Source organism: Scyliorhinus torazame, chromosome 26, assembly GCF_047496885.1.
Source record: "Scyliorhinus torazame isolate Kashiwa2021f chromosome 26, sScyTor2.1, whole genome shotgun sequence".
Lineage (NCBI taxonomy): Eukaryota > Metazoa > Chordata > Chondrichthyes > Carcharhiniformes > Scyliorhinidae > Scyliorhinus > Scyliorhinus torazame.
The window spans coordinates 30,605,070-30,622,964 of NC_092732.1; the positions used below are offsets into that span (position 1 = coordinate 30,605,070).

The 17,895-nt window shown below is 61.4% G+C and overlaps 1 protein-coding gene across 1 annotated transcript in view; it reads right to left on the reverse strand.

Moving 5' to 3' along the window:
• Positions 1-1,673: 1,673 nt before the first annotated feature.
• hax1 (HCLS1 associated protein X-1) overlaps positions 1,674-17,895 on the reverse strand; it is a 36,731-nt gene continuing 20,509 nt past the window's right edge. Inside the window, exons 2-5 of the mRNA XM_072490491.1 lie at positions 14,768-14,997; positions 13,255-13,309; positions 3,732-3,848; positions 1,674-1,711 (exon numbers count right to left, since the gene is read on the reverse strand). Coding sequence (XP_072346592.1) covers positions 1,674-1,711; positions 3,732-3,848; positions 13,255-13,309; positions 14,768-14,997 — 440 coding nt within the window. The remainder of the gene's footprint in view (positions 1,712-3,731; positions 3,849-13,254; positions 13,310-14,767; positions 14,998-17,895) is intronic.

Sequence of the window (17,895 nt, forward strand, 5' to 3'; positions counted from 1 at the left end):
CATGTGTGTGTGTGTGTGTGTGCAAGAGCGTGTGTGTGTGTGTGTGCGAGAGCGTGTGTGTGTGTGTGTGCGAGAGCGTGCGTGTGTGTGTGTGCGAGAGCGTGCGTGTGTGCGAGAGCGTGTGTGTGTGTGCGAGAGCGTGTGTGCGTGTGTGTGCAAGAGCGTGTGTGTGTGTGTGCGAGAGCGTGTGTGTGCGTGTGTGTGCAAGAGCGTGTGCGTGTGTGTGTGAGAGCGTGTGTGTGTGTGTGAGCGTGTGTGTGCGAGAGCGTGTGTGTGTGTGTGTGTGTGCGAGAGCGTGTGTGTGCGTGTGTGTGCAAGAGCGTGTGCGTGTGCGTGTGAGAGCGTGTGTGTGTGTGTGAGCGTGTGTGTGCGAGAGCGTGTGTGTGTGTGTGTGCGAGAGCGTGTGTGTGTGTGTGTGCGAGAGCGTGTGTGTGTGTGTGCGAGAGCGTGCGTGTGTGCGAGAGCGTGTGTGTGTGCGAGAGCGTGTGTGTGCAAGAGCGTGTGTGTGTGTGTGTGCGAGAGCGTGTGTGTGTGTGTGTGTGCAAGAGCGTGTGCGTGTGTGTGTGAGAGCGTGTGTGTGTGTGTGAGCGTGTGTGTGCAAGAGCGTGTGTGTGTGTGTGTGTGTGCGAGAGCGTGTGTGTGTGTGTGTGCGAGAGCGTGTGTGTGTGTGTGCGAGAGCGTGCGTGTGTGCGAGAGCGTGTGTGTGTGTGCGAGAGCGTGTGTGTGCGTGTGTGTGCAAGAGCGTGTGTGTGTGTGTGTGCGAGAGCGTGTGTGTGTGTGTGTGTGCAAGAGCGTGTGCGTGTGTGTGTGAGAGCGTGTGTGTGTGTGTGAGCGTGTGTGTGCGAGAGCGTGTGTGTGTGTGTGTGCGAGAGCGTGTGTGTGCGTGTGTGTGCAAGAGCGTGTGCGTGTGTGTGTGAGAGCGTGTGTGTGTGTGTGTGAGCGTGTGTGTGCGAGAGCGTGTGTGCGTGTGTGTGTGTGCGAGAGCGTGTGTGTGTGTGTGTGCGAGAGCGTGTGTGTGTGTGTGCGAGAGCGTGCGTGTGTGCGAGAGCGTGTGTGTGTGTGCGAGAGCGTGTGTGTGCGTGTGTGTGCAAGAGCGTGTGTGTGTGTGTGTGCGAGAGCGTGTGTGTGTGTGTGTGTGTGCAAGAGCGTGTGCGTGTGTGTGTGAGAGCGTGTGTGTGTGTGTGAGCGTGTGTGTGCGAGAGCGTGTGTGTGTGTGTGCGAGAGCGTGTGTGTGCGTGTGTGTGCAAGAGCGTGTGCGTGTGTGTGTGAGAGCGTGTGTGTGTGAGCGTGTGTGTGCGAGAGCGTGTGTGCGTGTGTGTGTGTGCGAGAGCGTGTGTGTGTGTGTGTGCGAGAGCGCGTGTGTGTGTGTGTGCGAGAGCGTGCGTGTGTGCGAGAGCGTGTGTGTGTGTGCGAGAGCGTGTGTGTGCAAGAGCGTGTGTGCGAGAGCGTGTGTGTGCGAGAGCGTGTGTGTGCGAGAGCGTGTGTGTGCGAGAGCGTGTGTGTGCGAGAGCGTGTGTGTGAGAGAGCGTGTGTGTGAGAGAGCGTGTGTGTGCAAGAGCGTGTGTGTGCAAGAGCGTGTGTGTGCAAGAGCGTGTGTGTGTGTGTGTTGCGCGAGAGCCTGTCTGTGTGTGTGCGCGCGAGAGCCTGTCTGTGTGTGCGCGCGAGAGCGTGTGTCATGTTGTTTGCTCTCGCACACACTCAGACTCACGCTCTTGCACACACACGGCACACATGCACAACTAACACAGCACACGCACCAACAAACACGGCACACACACGCATGCACACTGACAAACAAAGCACACGCACACTGACAAACACAGCACACAGATGCATGCACAAACACGTGACACACACATGCACGCACACTGACAAACACATCACACACATGCAACGCACACTGCTAACATAGCACACACGCACGCACATTGACAAACACAGCACATACATGCACGCACACAGCACACACAGATGCACACACTGACAAACACAGCACACGCATGCACTGACAAACATGGCACACAGGCACATGCTGTCGTGCACACACATGCACCGACAAACGCTGACACACTGACAAACACGGCACACACACGCACACACTGACAAACGCGGCGCACACACTGACAAACACAGCACACAAACGCACACACTGACAAACGCGGCACACACACACGCGCTCTGGCGCGCGCGCACCGCTCTGGCGCGCGGCGCACCGCTCTGGCGCGCGCGTACCGCTCTGGCCGCGCGCGCACCGCTCTCGCGCGCACACCGCTCTCGCGCGCACACACGCTCTCACGCACACAAACGCTCTCACGCACACAAACGCTCTCACGCACACAAACGCTCTCACGCACACAAACGCTCTCACGCACACAAACGCTCTCACGCACACAAACGCTCTCACGCACACAAACGCTCTCACGCACACAAACGCTCTCACGCACACAAACGCTCTCACGCACACAAACGCTCTCACGCACACAAACGCTCTCACGCACACAAACGCTCTCACGCACACAGACAAACGCAGCACACAGACGACAAACGCAGCACACAGACAAACGCAGCACACAGACACACACTCTCGCGCACACACACACAGTCTCACAAACCTGACAAACGCAGCGCACAGACACGCTCTCGCACATGAATGCTCGCGCGCGCACACACATGCACCAACAAACGCGGCACCCACAAACACAGATCAGCTGCATTTGTTATTTTGAAACACACGGTCTCAAAGCCCCTGGGAAATCTGCCCCGCGCCCGCCCCCCCCCTTCCTCCCCACTCCTGGACACTCACTGTCGTCCATGTTGACCATTTGTTCCGTCTGCTCCTCCTTCCCTCCAGTGTCCCTTCGCGTCACCGTCGTGTACGACTGCTTCCCGTGCGCCCGTGTTACCGTGGTCTCCTCGTTTCCCTCACCGTCCCGCGTGACGCGACGCTCCTCCACGCTCTGGCGGGGGGGGGGGGGGGGTAGGGAGAGAGCAATGTTTAAAATGAAAGACAACGTTTTGAGAGCGTTGACGCTTTCCACCCCTCACAATTCCACAGACGCTATTCAGCTATGCCGGGCATCACAAGAGCGCCGGACTCAGCTTCCTCCCCCCACTCCCGGCAGTGACGACCTCTTTCCCGGGAGAAGCAAAGCAGCAGATCCCAAAACACGATATCTCGGCCGATATTCCTCCCCAACCCCCCCCCCCCCACAGGCTAAGAGGGAGTTTGTTCTCTTCAGCTTCCCCCAATCCTGCTGGTTTTCAAAGGGAGCGGCAGACGGAAGGACATGCCCCCTTCCCCCCACACCCCAATTTGGGGGGTGGAAGCACCTTGGCTCAAAACATGGGCGGGAGAAAACAAAGGGGGGGGGGGACGGACCGAGCTGCGATGCCTCCCACAGTTGAACAGTGGCTCACGCACGCCCCCCCCCCCCATTCCGGCCAGACAACATCTGACGACACGCCAGCAGAGGGACTGCAGCGGCTCGCCCACCAGCTTTCCCAAGGGGGCAACTGGACTCGGACAGGCGACGTCCCCGCACGGGAGTTCGAAAATACGCGCCGCGCTCAGCAAGCGCGACTTCGCGGCCGATCGTTTCGGCGTGTCGGAACCGAGCGCACTCAGGGGTTGTTCGCCGATCGCTCCCCGAGGGCAGGTTGGAGCTGGGGGGGGGGGGGGGGGGGGGGGGGGGGTGTTGCTGTCGGGCGTAGCGATTTCACGGCCCACCCACCCCGTCGGGGGAGAACGACTTTGGACACGGAGACGCTCTGGAAGAAAGGTTTGCTGTCGGGCGTAGAGGGCTTCAGAATCTTGTCCAGGCCTTCCGAGCTGACTCTGGAGTCCAGGTCTGTGGGATAAACACAGCGTTTCAGCGTTACAGACGGATCGCCAGGGGCGACCAAATGAAATTTAAATCAGGCGCGCGATTCAGCCTTCCCGAAACGTGGAAGCGAGATTCCAGGAGAACATGAAGCGTCCCCATTGAATCCCTCCCTCGCTAACATGTCATCGGATTCAACTACGTAATGATAGGAATGTCAAGGGAAGGGTCGTGACCCTCCGACAGTGCGGCACTCCCTCAGTACTGACCCTCCCACAGTGCGGCGCTCCCTCAGTACTGACCCTCCCATAGGTGCGGCGCTGCCCTCAGTACTGACCCTCCCACAGTGCGGCGCTCCCTCAGTACTGACCCTCCCACAGTGCGGCGCTCCCTCAGTACTGACCCTCCGACACTGCGGCGCTCCCTCAGTACTGACCCTCCCACAGTGCGGCGCTCCCTCAGTACTGACCCTCCCACAGTGCGGCGCTCCCTCAGTACTGACCCTCCCACAGTGCGGCGCTCCCTCAGTACTGACCCTCCCACAGTGCGGCGCTCCCTCAGTACTGACCATCCCACAGTGCGGCGCTCCCTCAGTACTGACCCTCCCACAGTGAGGCGCTCCCTCAGTACTGACCCTCCCACAGTGCGGCACTCCCTCAGTACTGGACCCTCCCACTGTGCGGCACTCCCTCAGTGCTGACCCTCCCACAGTGCGGCACTGCCTCAGTACTGACCCTCCCACAGTGCGGCACTCCCTCAGTACTGACCCTCCAACAGTGCGGAACTACCACAGTACTGACCCTCCCACAGTGCGGCACTCCCTCAGTACTGACCCTCCCACAGTGCGGCACTCCCTCAGTACTGAGCCTCCCACAGTGCGGCGCTCCCACAGTACTGACCCTCCCACAGTGCGGCACTCCCTCAGTACTGACCCTCCCACAGTGCGGCACTCCCTCAGTGCTGACCCTCCGACAGTGCGGCGCTCCCTCAGTACTGACCCCCGACAGTGCGGTGCTCCCTCAGTACTAACCCTCGCACAGTGCGGTGCTCCCTCAGTACTGACCCTCGCACAGTGCGGCGCTCCCTCAGTACTGACCCTCGCACAGTGCTGCACTCCCTCAGTACTGACCCTTGCACAGTGCGGCGCTCCCTCAGTACTGACCCTCGCACAGTGCAGCACTCCCTTAGTACTGACCGTCCGACAGTGTGGCGCTCCCTCAGTACTGCCCCTCCCACAGTGCGGCGCTCCCTCAGTACTGACCCTCCCACAGTGCGGTGCTCCCTCAGTACTGACCCTCCCACAGTGCGGCGCTCCTTCAGTACTGACCCTCCCACAGTGCGGAACTCCTCAGCACTGACCCCTCCCACAGTGCGGCGCTCCCTCAGTACTGACACTCCCACAGTGCGGCGCTCCCTCAGTACTGACCCTCCCACAGTGCGGCGCTCCCTCAGTACTGACACTCCCACAGTGCGGCGCTCCCTCAGTACTGACCCTCCCACAGTGCGGCGCTCCCTCAGTACTGACCCTTTGACAGTTCGGCGAGGGAGGGGAAGAGTGGAAGCGAGGGAGGTGTGGGGGGTAGCGAGGGAGGGAGAGGGGGGTAGCGAGGGAGGGAGAGGGGGGTAGCGAGGGAGGGAGAGGGGGGTAGCGAGGGAGGAGAGGGGGTAGCGAGGGAGGGAGAGGGGGTAGCGAGGGAGGGAGAGGGGGTAGCGAGGGAGGGAGAGGGGGTAGCGAGGGAGGGAGAGGGGGTAGCGAGGGAGGGAGAGGGGGTAGCGAGGGAGGGAGAGGGGGTAGCGAGGGAGGGAGAGGGGGTAGCGAGGGAGGGAGAGGGGGTAGCGAGGGAGGGGAGAGGGGGGTAGCGAGGGAGGGAGAGGGGGTAGCGAGGGAGGGAGAGGGGGTAGCGAGGGAGGGGAGAGGGGGGTAGCGAGGGAGGGAGAGGGGGGTAGTAGCGAGGGAGGGAGAGGGGGGTAGCGAGGGAGGGAGAGGGGGTAGCGAGGGAGGGAGAGGGGGGTAGCGAGGGAGGGAGAGGGGGTAGCGAGGGAGGAGAGGGGGGTATCGAGGGAAGGAGAGGGGGGTATCGAGGGAGGGAGAGGGGTTAGCGAGGGATGGGAGGGGGTAGCGAGGGATGGAGAGGGGGTAGCGAGGGATGGAGAGGGGGTAGCGAGGGATGGAGAGGGGGTAGCGAGGGAGGGAGAGGGGGGTAGCGAGGGAGGGAGAGGGGGGTAGCGAGGGAGGGAGAGGGGGTAGCGAGGGAGGGAGAGGGGGTATCGAGGGAGGGAGAGGGGAAGCGAGGTAGGGAGAGGGGAAGCGAGGGAGGGAGAGGGGAAGCGAGGGAGGGAGAGGGGGTATCGAGGGAGGGAGAGGGGAAGCGAGGGCGGGAGAGGGGAAGCGAGGGAGGGAGAGGGGGTATCGAGGGAGGGAGAGGGGGTATCGAGGCAGGGAGAGGGGGAAGTGAGGGAGGGAGAGGGGTTAGCGAGGGAGGGAGGGAGGGGTTAGCGAGGGAGGGAGAGGGGGGGTAGCGTGGGATGGAGAGGGGAAGCGAGGGAGGGAGAGGGGGTATCGAGGAGGGAGAGGGGGTATCGAGGGAGGGAGATGGGGGTAGCGAGGGAGGGAGAGGGGGATATCGAGAGGGAGGGGTGGTATCGAGGGAGGGAGAGAGGGTATCGAGGGAGGGAGGGGGGTATCGAGGGAGGGAGAGGGGGTATCGAGGGAGGGAGAGGGGGTATCGAGGGAGGGAGAGGGGGTATAGAGGGAGGGAGAGGGGGTATCGAGGGAGGGAGAGGGGGTATCGAGGGAGGGAGAGGGGGTATCGAGGGAGGGAGAGGGGGTATCGAGGGAGGGAGAGGGGGTATCGAGGGAGGGAGAGGGGGTATCGAGGAGGGAGAGGGGGTATCGAGGGAGGGAGAGGGGGGTATCGAGGGAGGGAGAGGGGGTATCGAGGGAGGGAGAGGGGGTATCGAGGGAGGGAGAGGGGGTATCGAGGGAGGGAGAGGGGGTATCGAGGGAGGGAGAGGGGGTGTCGAGGGATGGAGAGGGGGTGTCGAGGGATGGAGAGGGGGTGTCGAGGGAGGGTGAGGGGTATCGAGGGAGGGTGAGGGGGTATCGAGGGAGGGTGAGGGGGTATCGAGGGAGGCTGAGGGGGTATCGAGGGAGGGCGAGGGTGTATCGAGGGAGGGTGAGGGGTAGCGAGGGGAGGGGTGAGGGGGTAGCGAGGGAGGGTGAGGGGGTAACGAGGGGGAGAGGGGGTATCGAGGGAGGGAGAGGGGGTATCGAGGGAGGGAGAGGGGGTATCGAGGGAGGGAGGGGGGTATCGAGGGAAGTAGAGGGGAAGCGAGAGAAGGAGAGGGGAAGCGTGGGGGTGTAGGGACTGGAGGAGGTTACAGAGATAGGGAGGGGGGTGTAGGGACTGGAGGAGGTTACAGAGATAGGGAGGGGGTGTAGTGGCTGGAGGAGGTTACAGAGATAGGGAGGGGGGGTGTCGGGACTGGAGGAGGTTACAGAGATAGGGAGGGGGTGTGGGGACTGGAGGAGGTTACAGAGATGGGGAGGGGTGTAGGGGCTGGAGGAGGTTACAGAGATAGGGAGGGGGTGTAGGGGCTGGAGGAGGGTACAGAGATAGGGAGAGGGTGTAGGGGCTGGAGGAGGTTACAGAGATAGGGAGGGGGTGTCGAGGCTGGAGGAGATTACACAGATGGGGAGGGGGTCCAGGGGCTGGAGGAGTTAACAGAGATAGGGAGGGGGTGTAGGGGCTGGAGATTACAGAGATAGGGAGGGGGTGTCGGGGCTGGGGGTTACTGAGATAGGGAGGGGGTGTAGGGGCTGGAGGTTACAGAGATAGTGAGGGGGTGTAGGGGCTGGAGGAGGGTACAGAGATAGGGAGGGGGGTGTAGGGGCTGGAGATTACAGAGATAGGGAGGGGGTGTCGGGGCTGGGGGTTACTGAGATAGGGAGGGGGTGTAGGGGCTGGAGGTTACAGAGATAGTGAGGGGGTGTAGGGGCTGGAGGAGGGTACAGAGATAGGGAGGGGGTGACGGGCTGGAGGAGGTTACAGAGATAGGGAGGGGGTGTAGGGGCTGGGGGAGGTTACAGAGATATTGAGGGGGTGTAGGGGCTGGAGGAGGTTACAGAGATAGGGAGGGGGTGTCGAGGCTGGAGGAGATTACACAGATGGGGAGGGGGTCCAGGGGCTGGAGGTTACAGAGATAGTGAGGGGGTGCAGGGGCTGGAGGAGATTACAGTGATAGGGAGGGGGTGTAGGGGCTGGAGGAGGTTACAGAGATAGAGAGTGGGTGTAGGGGCTGGAGGAGGTTACAGAGATAGGGAGGAGGTCACAGAGATAGGGAGGGGGTGTAGGAGCTGGAGGAGGTTACAGAGATGGGGAGGGGGTGTCGGGGCTGGAGGAGGTTACAGAGATAGGGAGGGGGGTGTAGGGGCTGGAGGAGGTTACAGAGATATGGAGGGGGTGTAGGGGCTGGAGGAGGTTAAAGAGATAGGGAGGGGGTGTAGGGGCTGGAGGAGGTTACAGAGATAGGGAGGGGGTGTCGGGGCTGGAGGAGGTTACAGAGATAGGGAGGGGGTGTAGGGGCTGGAGCGGGTTACAGAGATAGGGAGGGGGTGTAGGGGTTGGAGGTTACAGAGATAGGGAGGTGGTGTCGGGGCTGGAGGAGGTTACAGAGATGGGGAGGGGTGTAGGGGCTGGAGGTTATAGAGATAGGGAGGGGTGTGTGGGCTGGAGGAGGTTACTGAGATAGGGAGGGGTTGTAGGGGCTGGAGGAGGTCACAGAGATAGGGATGGGGTGTAGGGGCTGGAGGAGGTTACAGAGATGTGGAGGGGTGTAGGGGCTGGAGGAGGTTACAGAGATAGGGAGGGGGTGTAGGGGCTGGAGGAGGTTACAGAGATAGGGAGGGGGTGTAGGGGCTGGAGGAGGTTACAGAGATAGGGAGGGGGTGTAGGGGCTGGAGGACGTTACAGAGATAGGGAGGGGGTGTAGGGGCTGGAGGTTACAGAGATAGGGAGGGGGTGTCGGGGCTGGAGGAGGTTACAGAGATGGGGAGGGGTGTAGGGGCTGGAGGTTACAGAGATAGGGGGGGTGTGGGGTCTGGAGGAGGTTACTGAGATAGGGAGGGGGTGTAGGGGCCGGGGGAGGTTACAGAGATAGGGAGGGGGTGTAGGGGCTGGAGGTTACAGAGATAGGGAGGGTCTGTAAGGGCTGGAGGAGGTTACAGAGATAGGGAGGGGGTGTAGGGGCTGGAGGAGGTTACAGAGATAGGGAGGGGGTGTAGGGGCTGGAGGTTACAGAGATAGGGAGGGGAGTAGGGGCTGGAGGTTACAGAGATAGGGAGGGGTGTGGGGGCTGGGGGAGGTTACTGAGATAGGGAGGGGGTGTAGGGGCTGGAGGAGGTTACAGAGATAGGGAGGGGGTGTAGGGGCTGGAGGAGGTTACAGAGATAGGGAGGGGGTGTAGGGGCTGGAGGAGGTCACAGAGATAGGGAGGGGTGTAGGGGCTGGAGGAGGTTACAGAGATAGGGAGGGGGTGTAGGGGCTGGAGGAGGGTACAGAGATAGGGAGAGTGTGTAAGGGCTGGAGGAGTTAACAGAGATAGGGAGGGGGTGTAGGGGCTGGAGGAGGTTACAGAGATAGGGAGGGGGTGTAGGGGCTGGAGGACGTTACAGAGATAGGGAGGGGGTGTAGGGGCTGGAGGTTACAGAGATAGGGAGGGGGAGTCGGGGCTGGAGGAGGTTACAGAGATGGGGAGGGGTGTAGGGGCTGGAGGTTACAGAGATAGGGGGGGGGTGGGGTCTGGAGGAGGTTACTGAGATAGGGAGGGGGTGTAGGGGCCGGGGGAGGTTACAGAGATAGGGAGGGGGTGTAGGGGCTGGAGGTTACAGAGATAGGGAGGGTCTGTAAGGGCTGGAGGAGGTTACAGAGATAGGGAGGGGGTGTAGGGGCTGGAGGAGGTTACAGAGATAGGGAGGGGGTGTAGGGGCTGGAGGTTACAGAGATAGGGAGGGGAGTAGGGGCTGGAGGTTACAGAGATAGGGAGGGGTGTGGGGGCTGGGGGAGGTTACTGAGATAGGGAGGGGGTGTAGGGGCTGGAGGAGGTTAGAGATAGGGAGGGGGTGTAGGGGCTGGAGGAGGTTACAAAGATAGGGAGGGGGTGTAGGGGCTGGAGGAGGTCACAGAGATAGGGAGGGGTGTAGGGGCTGGAGGAGGTTACAGAGATAGGGAGGGGGTGTAGGGGCTGGAGGAGGGTACAGAGATAGGGAGAGTGTGTAAGGGCTGGAGGAGTTAACAGAGATAGGGAGGGGGTGTAGGGGCTGGAGGAGGTTACAGAGATAGGGAGGGGGTGTAGGGGCTGGAGGAGGTTACAGAGATAGGGAGGGGGTGTAGGGGCTGGAGGAGGTCACAGAGATAGGGAGGGGTGTAGGGGCTGGAGGAGGTTACAGAGATAGGGAGGGGGCGTAGGGGCTGGAGGAGGGTACAGAGATAGGGAGAGTGTGTAAGGGCTGGAGGAGTTAACAGAGATAGGGAGGGGGTGTAGGGGCTGGAGATTACAGAGATAGGGAGGGGGTGTCGGGGCTGGGGGTTACTGAGATAGGGAGGGGTTGTAGGGGCTGGAGGTTACAGAGATAGTGAGGGGGTGTAGGGGCTGGAGGAGGGTACAGAGATAGGGAGGGGGTGACGGGCTGGAGGAGGTTACAGAGATAGGGAGGGGGTGTAGGGGCTGGGGGAGGTTACAGAGATATTGAGGGGGTGTAGGGGCTGGAGGAGGTTACAGAGATAGGGAGGGGGTGTCGAGGCTGGAGGAGATTACACAGATGGGGAGGGGGTCCAGGGGCTGGAGGTTACAGAGATAGTGAGGGGGTGCAGGGGCTGGAGGAGATTACAGTGATAGGGAGGGGGTGTAGGGGCTGGAGGAGGTTACAGAGATAGAGAGTGGGTGTAGGGGCTGGAGGAGGTTACAGAGATAGGGAGGAGGTCACAGAGATAGGGAGGGGGTGTTGGAGCTGGAGGAGGTTACAGAGATGGGGAGGGGGTGTCGGGGCTGGAGGAGGTTACAGAGATAGGGAGGGGGGTGTAGGAGCTGGAGGAGGTTACAGAGATATGGAGGGGGTGTAGGGGCTGGAGGAGGTTAAAGAGATAGGGAGGGGGTGTAGGGGCTGGAGGAGGTTACAGAGATAGGGAGGGGGTGTAGGGGCTGGAGGAGGGTACAGAGATAGGGAGGGGGTGTAGGGGCTGGAGCGGGTTACAGAGATAGGGAGGGGGTGTAGGGGCTGGAGGTTACAGAGATAGGGAGGGGGTGTCGGGGCTGGAGGAGGTTACAGAAATGGGGAGGGGTGTAGGGGCTGGAGGTTACAGAGATAGGGAGGGGTGTGGGGTCTGGAGGAGGTTACTGAGATAGGGAGGGGGTGTAGGGGCCGGGGGAGGTTACAGAGATAGGGAGGGGGTGTAGGGGCTGGAGGTTACAGAGATAGGGAGGGTCTGTAAGGGCTGGAGGAGGTTACAGAGATAGGGAGGGGGTGTAGGGGCTGGAGGAGGTTACAGAGATAGGGAGGGGGTGTAGGGGCTGGAGGTTACAGAGATAGGGAGGGGAGTAGGGGCTGGAGGTTACAGAGATAGGGAGGGGTGTGGGGGCTGGGGGAGGTTACTGAGATAGGGAGGGGGTGTAGGGGCTGGAGGAGGTTACAGAGATAGGGAGGGGGTGTAGGGGCTGGAGGAGGTTACAGAGATAGGGAGGGGGTGTAGGGGCTGGAGGAGGTCACAGAGATAGGGAGGGGTGTAGGAGCTGGAAGAGGTTACAGAGATGGGGAGGGGGTGTCGGGGCTGGAGGAGGTTACAGAGATAGGGAGGGGGTGTAGGGGGTGTAGGAGGTTACAGAGATAGGGAGGGGGTGTAGGGGCTGGATGAGGTTACAGAGATAGGGAGGGGGTGTAGGGGCTGGAGGACGTTACAGAGATAGGGAGGGGGTGTAGGGGCTGGAGGTTACAGAGATAGGGAGGGGGTGTCGGGGCTGGAGGAGGTTACAGAGATGGGGAGGGGTGTAGGAGCTGGAGGTTACAGAGATCGGGAGGGGGTGTCGGGGCTGGGGGTTACTGAGATAGGGAGGGGGTGTTGGGGCTGGAGGTTACAGAGATAGTGAGGGGGTGTAGGGGCTGGAGGAGGTTACAGAGATAGGGAGGGGGTGTCGGGGCTGGAGGAGGTTACAGAGATGGGGAGGGGTGTAGGTCCTCGAGGAGGTTACAGAGATAGGGGGGGTGTGGGGTCTGGAGGAGGTTACTGAGATAGGGAGGGGGTGTAGGGCCTAGAGGAGGTTACTACAGAGATAGGGAGAGGGGGTGTCGGGGCTGGAGGGGGTTACAGAGATAGTGAGGGGGTGTAGGGGCTGGAGGGGGTTACAGAGATAGGGAGGGGGTTGTCGGGGCTGGAGGAGGTTACTGAGATAGGGAGGGGGTGTAGGGGCTGGAGGAGGTTACAGAGATAGGGAGGGGGTGTAGGGGCTGGAGGAGGTCACAGAGATAGGGAGGGGGTGTAGGGGCTGGAGGAGGTTACAGAGATAGGGAGAGGGTGTAGGGGCTGGAGGGGGTTACAGAGATAGGGAGGGGGGTGTAGGGGGCTGGAGGTGGTTACAGAGATAGGGAGGGGGTGTAGGGGCTGGAGGAGGTCACAGAGATAGGGAGGGGGTGTAGGGGCTGGAGGGGGTTACAGAGATAGGGAGAGGGTGTAGGGGGCTGGAGGTGGTTACAGAGATAGGGAGGGGGTGTAGGGGCTGGAGGAGGTCACAGAGATAGGGAGGGGGTGTAGGGGGCTGGAGGGGGTTACAGAGATAGGGAGAGGGTGTAGGGGGCTGGAGGAGGTTACAGAGATAGGGAGGGGGTGTAGGGGCTGGAGGAGGTCACAGAGATAGGGAGGGGGTGTAGGGGGCTGGAGGGGGTTACAGAGATAGGGAGAGGGTGTAGGGGGCTGGAGGTGGTTACAGAGATAGGGAGGGGGTGTAGGGGCTGGAGGAGGTCACAGAGATAGGGAGGGGGTGTAGGGGCTGGAGGGGGTTACAGAGATAGGGAGGGGGTGTAGGGGCTGGAGGAGGTTACAGAGATAGGGAGGGGGTGTAGGGGCTGGAGGAGGTTACAGAGATGGGGAGGGGTTGTAGGGGCTGGAGGAGGTTACAGAGATAGGGAGGGGGTGTAGGGGCTGGAGGAGGTTACAGAGATAGGGAGGGGTTGTAGGGGCTGGAGGAGGTTACAGAGATAGGGAGGGGTTGTAGGGGCTGGAGGAGGTTACAGAGATAGGGAGGAGTGTGCTGGAGGTCACAGAGCAGGCAGTTGTCTCAGCTGCAGTTGGGCTGAGCGCGCCAACAAGGAGGGGGGGGGACGTAGTGGCCGAAAGCAGCGGTCACCGAACGGACGGGGCCGCGACGGCCATGATGAACACACCTTTGTCCTCCTTGACCGCTTCGCGCTGGCTCAAATTCTTCCACATTTCTTCAAACTATGAGAGGGGGAGAGAGAGAGAGAGAGAGAGCGGTGATTCAGGATCGTCGAGCAAACCTCCCACTCCCCCCTCGCCCCAGTGCAGCCAGCGGTGGAAAAGGCAAATAGAAATTGCTGGCCTTCGTAGCAATGAAAACGACGGGAAATTGGTTCCTCCGAACAAGACGACACGCTATTTGTTCCACATACTAATGATTTGGATGAGAATGTACGAGGCATGGTTCGTCCGTTTGCAGATGATTGGTGGGACAGTGGATGGTGAAGAAGGTTATCTAGGATTGTAACAGGATCTTGACCAATTGGGCCGATGAATGGCAGATGGAGTTTAATTTGGATAAATGTGAGGTGATGCATTTTGGTCGATCGAATCAGGGCAGGACCGACTCAGTTAACGGTAGGGAGTTGGGGAGAGTTACGGAACAGAGAGATCTCGGGGCACAGGTCCATAGCTCCTTGAAGGTGGAGTCGCACTGCACAGGGTGGAGAAGGAGGCATTCAGCACGCGAGGTTTCATTGGTCAGAATATCGAATACAGGAGTTGGGACGTCTTGTTGAACTTGTACAAGACATTGGTGAGGCCACACGCGGAATACTGTCTTCAGTTCTGGTCACCCTATTATAGAGAGGATATTGTTAAACTAGAAAGAGCGAGAAAGAGATTTACGAGGATGCTCCCGGGACTTGATGGTCTGGGTTATAAGGAGAGGCTGGATAGGCCGGGACTTTTTTCCCTGGAGCGTAGGAGGCTTAGGGGGGATCTTATAGAGGTCTATAAAATAAAGAGGGGCATCGATACGGTAGACTAGCTCAGTGATAGAAATTGGGGGCACAGGGCCAGTTTCCACAACGCCCCCCCCTCGCGAGACCCACCCCCACCGCCCCAGGGATGAGTCTGCCCAATCGCCGTAGCCCTCCCTCTACGGCCGATATACCCGTCCTCAGATAAGGGGGCCTTATTGGACAGGGATGAGGAGACATCTGGCTGAGGGGGCAGTGCGACTTCGGAACTCTCTCCCTCAGAAGGCGGTGGAGGCCGGGGGTCACCGGCGGTGAGAGGGGGGGCGGGGGCGGGGGGGGGGGGGAGAGAACGGGACGTGGTGTTTCAAACACAGACAGATCGGCCGCGATCGTATCGAATGGCGGGAGAAGGCCGGAGGATGGCCTCACTCCTGGTCCTGTGTGACGTTCTTCCATCAAGTCCAAATCTGGGCAGCTTTCGGCTAATTCCCGAGCTCCGGGTGGCGCGGAGAGGGAGCGGTTCCTCGTCTCCCGTTCCTGCCTCCAGGAGCAACACCCAGCACAGTGCGAGGTGCTTGGACATCCTCCCGCCCCAGCCCCGCCAAGTTGGCCGAACCTGGAGGTACGAGGGCCCATTCAAACCCCCCTCCTGAACTCTCGCGACACAGAAACGTGGCCCAGTCGCCTTTTGGTCGGCTGGGACGGCGATAGATCTCACCGTGCGGGATGGATTCCACGGCCTTCTGTAGGGGGTCAGTGGTCCCACACTCGGTCCATCCTGGGAGGGCCTGTCCCCGGGGCTGCCTTCAGGCTCTGGGACACGGTCCGTATCGCCACGTCGTTCCGGGTGGTCCCTGCCCGGCTCCTTCAGCATCCAGTCGCGAGGGGTCCGTCTGCTACCGTCCGCTGAGCCTCCGGGATGAGGCTGCAGGCCGATCGTGGGATATTCTGCATTTAGATGACAATACATGGAGAATGTCACCTTCTTTCACGCTCCGCAATTCCTTCCTCAGACTTACCCGGTCAGGGGACGGCGGCACGTACTGAGGGAGCGCCGCACTGTCGGAGGGTCAGTACTGAGGGAGCGCCGCACTGTCGGAGGGTCAGTACTGAGGGAGCGCCGCACTGTCGGAGGGTCAGTACTGAGGGAGCGCCGCACTGTCGGAGGGTCAGTACTGAGGGAGCGCCGCACTATGGGAGGGTCAGTACTGAGGGAGCGCCGCACTGTCGGAGGGTCAATACTGAGGGAGCGTCGCACTGTCGGAGGGTCAGCACTGAGGGAGCGCCGCACTGTCGGAGGGTCAGCACTGAGGGAGCGCCGCACTGTCGGAGGGTCAATACTGAGGGAGCGTCGCACTGTGGGAGGGTCAGTAATGAGGGAGCTCCGCACTGTCGGAGGGTCAGTACTGAGGGAGCACCGCACTGTCAGAGAGTCAGTACAGAGGGAGAGCTGCACTGTCGGAGGGTCAGGACTGAGGGAGTGCCGCACTGTGGGAGGGTCAGTACTGAGGGAGTGCCGCACTGTGGGAGGGTCAGTACTGAGGGAGCTCCGCACTGTGGGAGGGTCAGTACTGAGGGAGTGCCGCACTGTCGGAGGGTCAGTACTGAGGGAGCGCCGCACTGTGGGACCGTCAGTACTGAGGGAGTGCCGCACTGTCAGAGGGTCAGTACTGAGGGAGCGCCGCACTGTGGGAGAGTCAGTACTGAGGGAGCTCCGCACTGTCAGAGAGTCAGTACTGAGGGAGCACCGCACTGTCGGAGGGTCAGTACTGAGGGAGCACCGCGCTGTGGGAGGGTCAGTGCTGAGGGAGAGCTGTACTGTCGGAGGGTCAGTACTGAGGGAGCACCGCGCTGTGGGAGGGTCAGTGCTGAGGGAGAGCTGTACTGTCGGAGGGTCAGTACTGAGGGTGCGCCGCACTGTGGGAAGGTCAGTACTGAGAGAGCAACGCACTGTCAGAGGGTCAGGACTGAGGGAGCGCCGCACTGTCGGAGGGTCAGTACTGAGGGAGAGCTGCACTGTCGGAGGGTCAGTACTGAGGGAGCGCCGCACGGTCGGAGGTTCAGTACTGAGGGAGCGCCGCACTGTGGGAGGGTCAGTATGAGGGAGCGCCGCACTGTCAGAGAGTCAGTACTGAGGGAGTGCCGTACTGTGGGAGGGTCAGTACTTAGGGAGCGCCGCACTGTGGGAGGGTCAGTACTGAGGGAGCGCCGCTCTGTCAGAGGGTCAGTACTGAGGGAGCGCCGCACTGTGGGAGGGTCAGTACTGAGGGAGTGCCGCACTGTGGGAGGGTCAGTACTGAGGGAGCGCCACACTGTCAGAGGGTCAGTACTGAGGGAGTGCCGCACTGTCGGAGGGTCAGTACTGAGGGAGTGCCGCACTGTCGGAGGGTCAGTCCTGAGGGAGCACCGCGCTGTGGGAGGGTCAGTGCTGAGGGAGAGCTGTACTGTCGGAGGGTCAGTACTGAGGGTGCGCCGCACTGTGGGAAGGTCAGTACTGAGGGAGCGCCGCACTGTCAGAGGGTCAGGACTGAGGGAGCGCCGCACTGTCGGAGGGTCAGTACTGAGGGAGCGCCGCACTGGGAGGGTCAGTATGAGGGAGTGCCGCACTGTGGGAGGGTCAGTACTTAGGGAGCGCCGCACTGTCTGAGGGTCAGCACTGAGGGAGCTCCGCACTGTGGGAGGGTCAGTACTGAGGGAGCGCTGAACTGTGGGAGGGTCAGTACTGAGAGAGCACCGCACTGTCAGAGGATCAGTACTGAGGGAGCGCCGCACTGTGGGAGGGTCAGTACTGAGAGAGCACCGCACTGTGGGAGGGTCAGTACTGAGGGAGCACCGCACTGTCAGAGGGTCAGTACTGAGGGAGCGCCGCACTGTCAGAGGGTCAGTACTGAGGGAGCGCCGCACTGTCGGAGGGTCAGTACTGAGGGAGCGCCGCACGGTCGGAGGTTCAGTACTGAGGGAGCGCCGCACTGTGGGAAGGTCAGTATGAGGGAGTGCCGCACGGTCAGAGGGTCAGTACTGAGGGAGCGCCGCACTGTCGGAGGGTCAGTACTGAGGGAGCGCCGCACGGTCGGAGGTTCAGTACTGAGGGAGCGCCGCACTGTGGGAGGGTCAGTATGAGGGAGTGCCGTACTGTGGGAGGGTCAGTACTGAGGGAGCACCGCACTGTGGGAGGGTCAGTTCTGAGGGAGCTCCGCACTGTGGGAGGGTCAGTACTGAGGGAGCGCCGCACTGTCGGAGGGTCAGTACTGAGGGAGCGCCGCACTGTCAGGAGGGTCAGTACTGAGGGAGCGCCACACTGTGGGAGGGTCAGTACTGAGGGAGCGCCGCACTGTGGGTGGGTCAGAACTGAGGGAGCGCCGTACCGTCGGGAGGGTCAGTACTGAGGGAGCGCCGCACTGTGGGAGGGTCAGTACTGAGGGAGCGCCGCACTGTGGGAGGGTCAGTACTGAGGGAGTGCCGCACTGTCGGAGGGTCAGTACTGAGGGAGCGCCGCACTGTGGGAGGTTCAGTACTGAGTGAGAGCCGCACTGTGGGAGGGTCAGTACTGAGTGAGAGCCGCACTGTGGGAGGGTCAGTACTGAGGGAGCGCCGCACTGTGGGAGGGTCAGTACTGAGGGAGCGCCGTACTGTGGGAGGGTCAGTACTGAGGGAGCGCCGAACTGTGGGAGGGTCAGTACTGAGGGAGTGCCGCACTGTGGGAGGTTCAGTAATGAGGGAGCGCCGCACGGTGGGAGGGTCAGTACTGAGGGAGCGCCGCACTGTCGGAGGTTCAGTAATGAGGGAGCGCCGCACTGTGGGAGGGTCAGTACTGAGGGAGCGCCGCACTGTCGGAGGTTCAGTAAT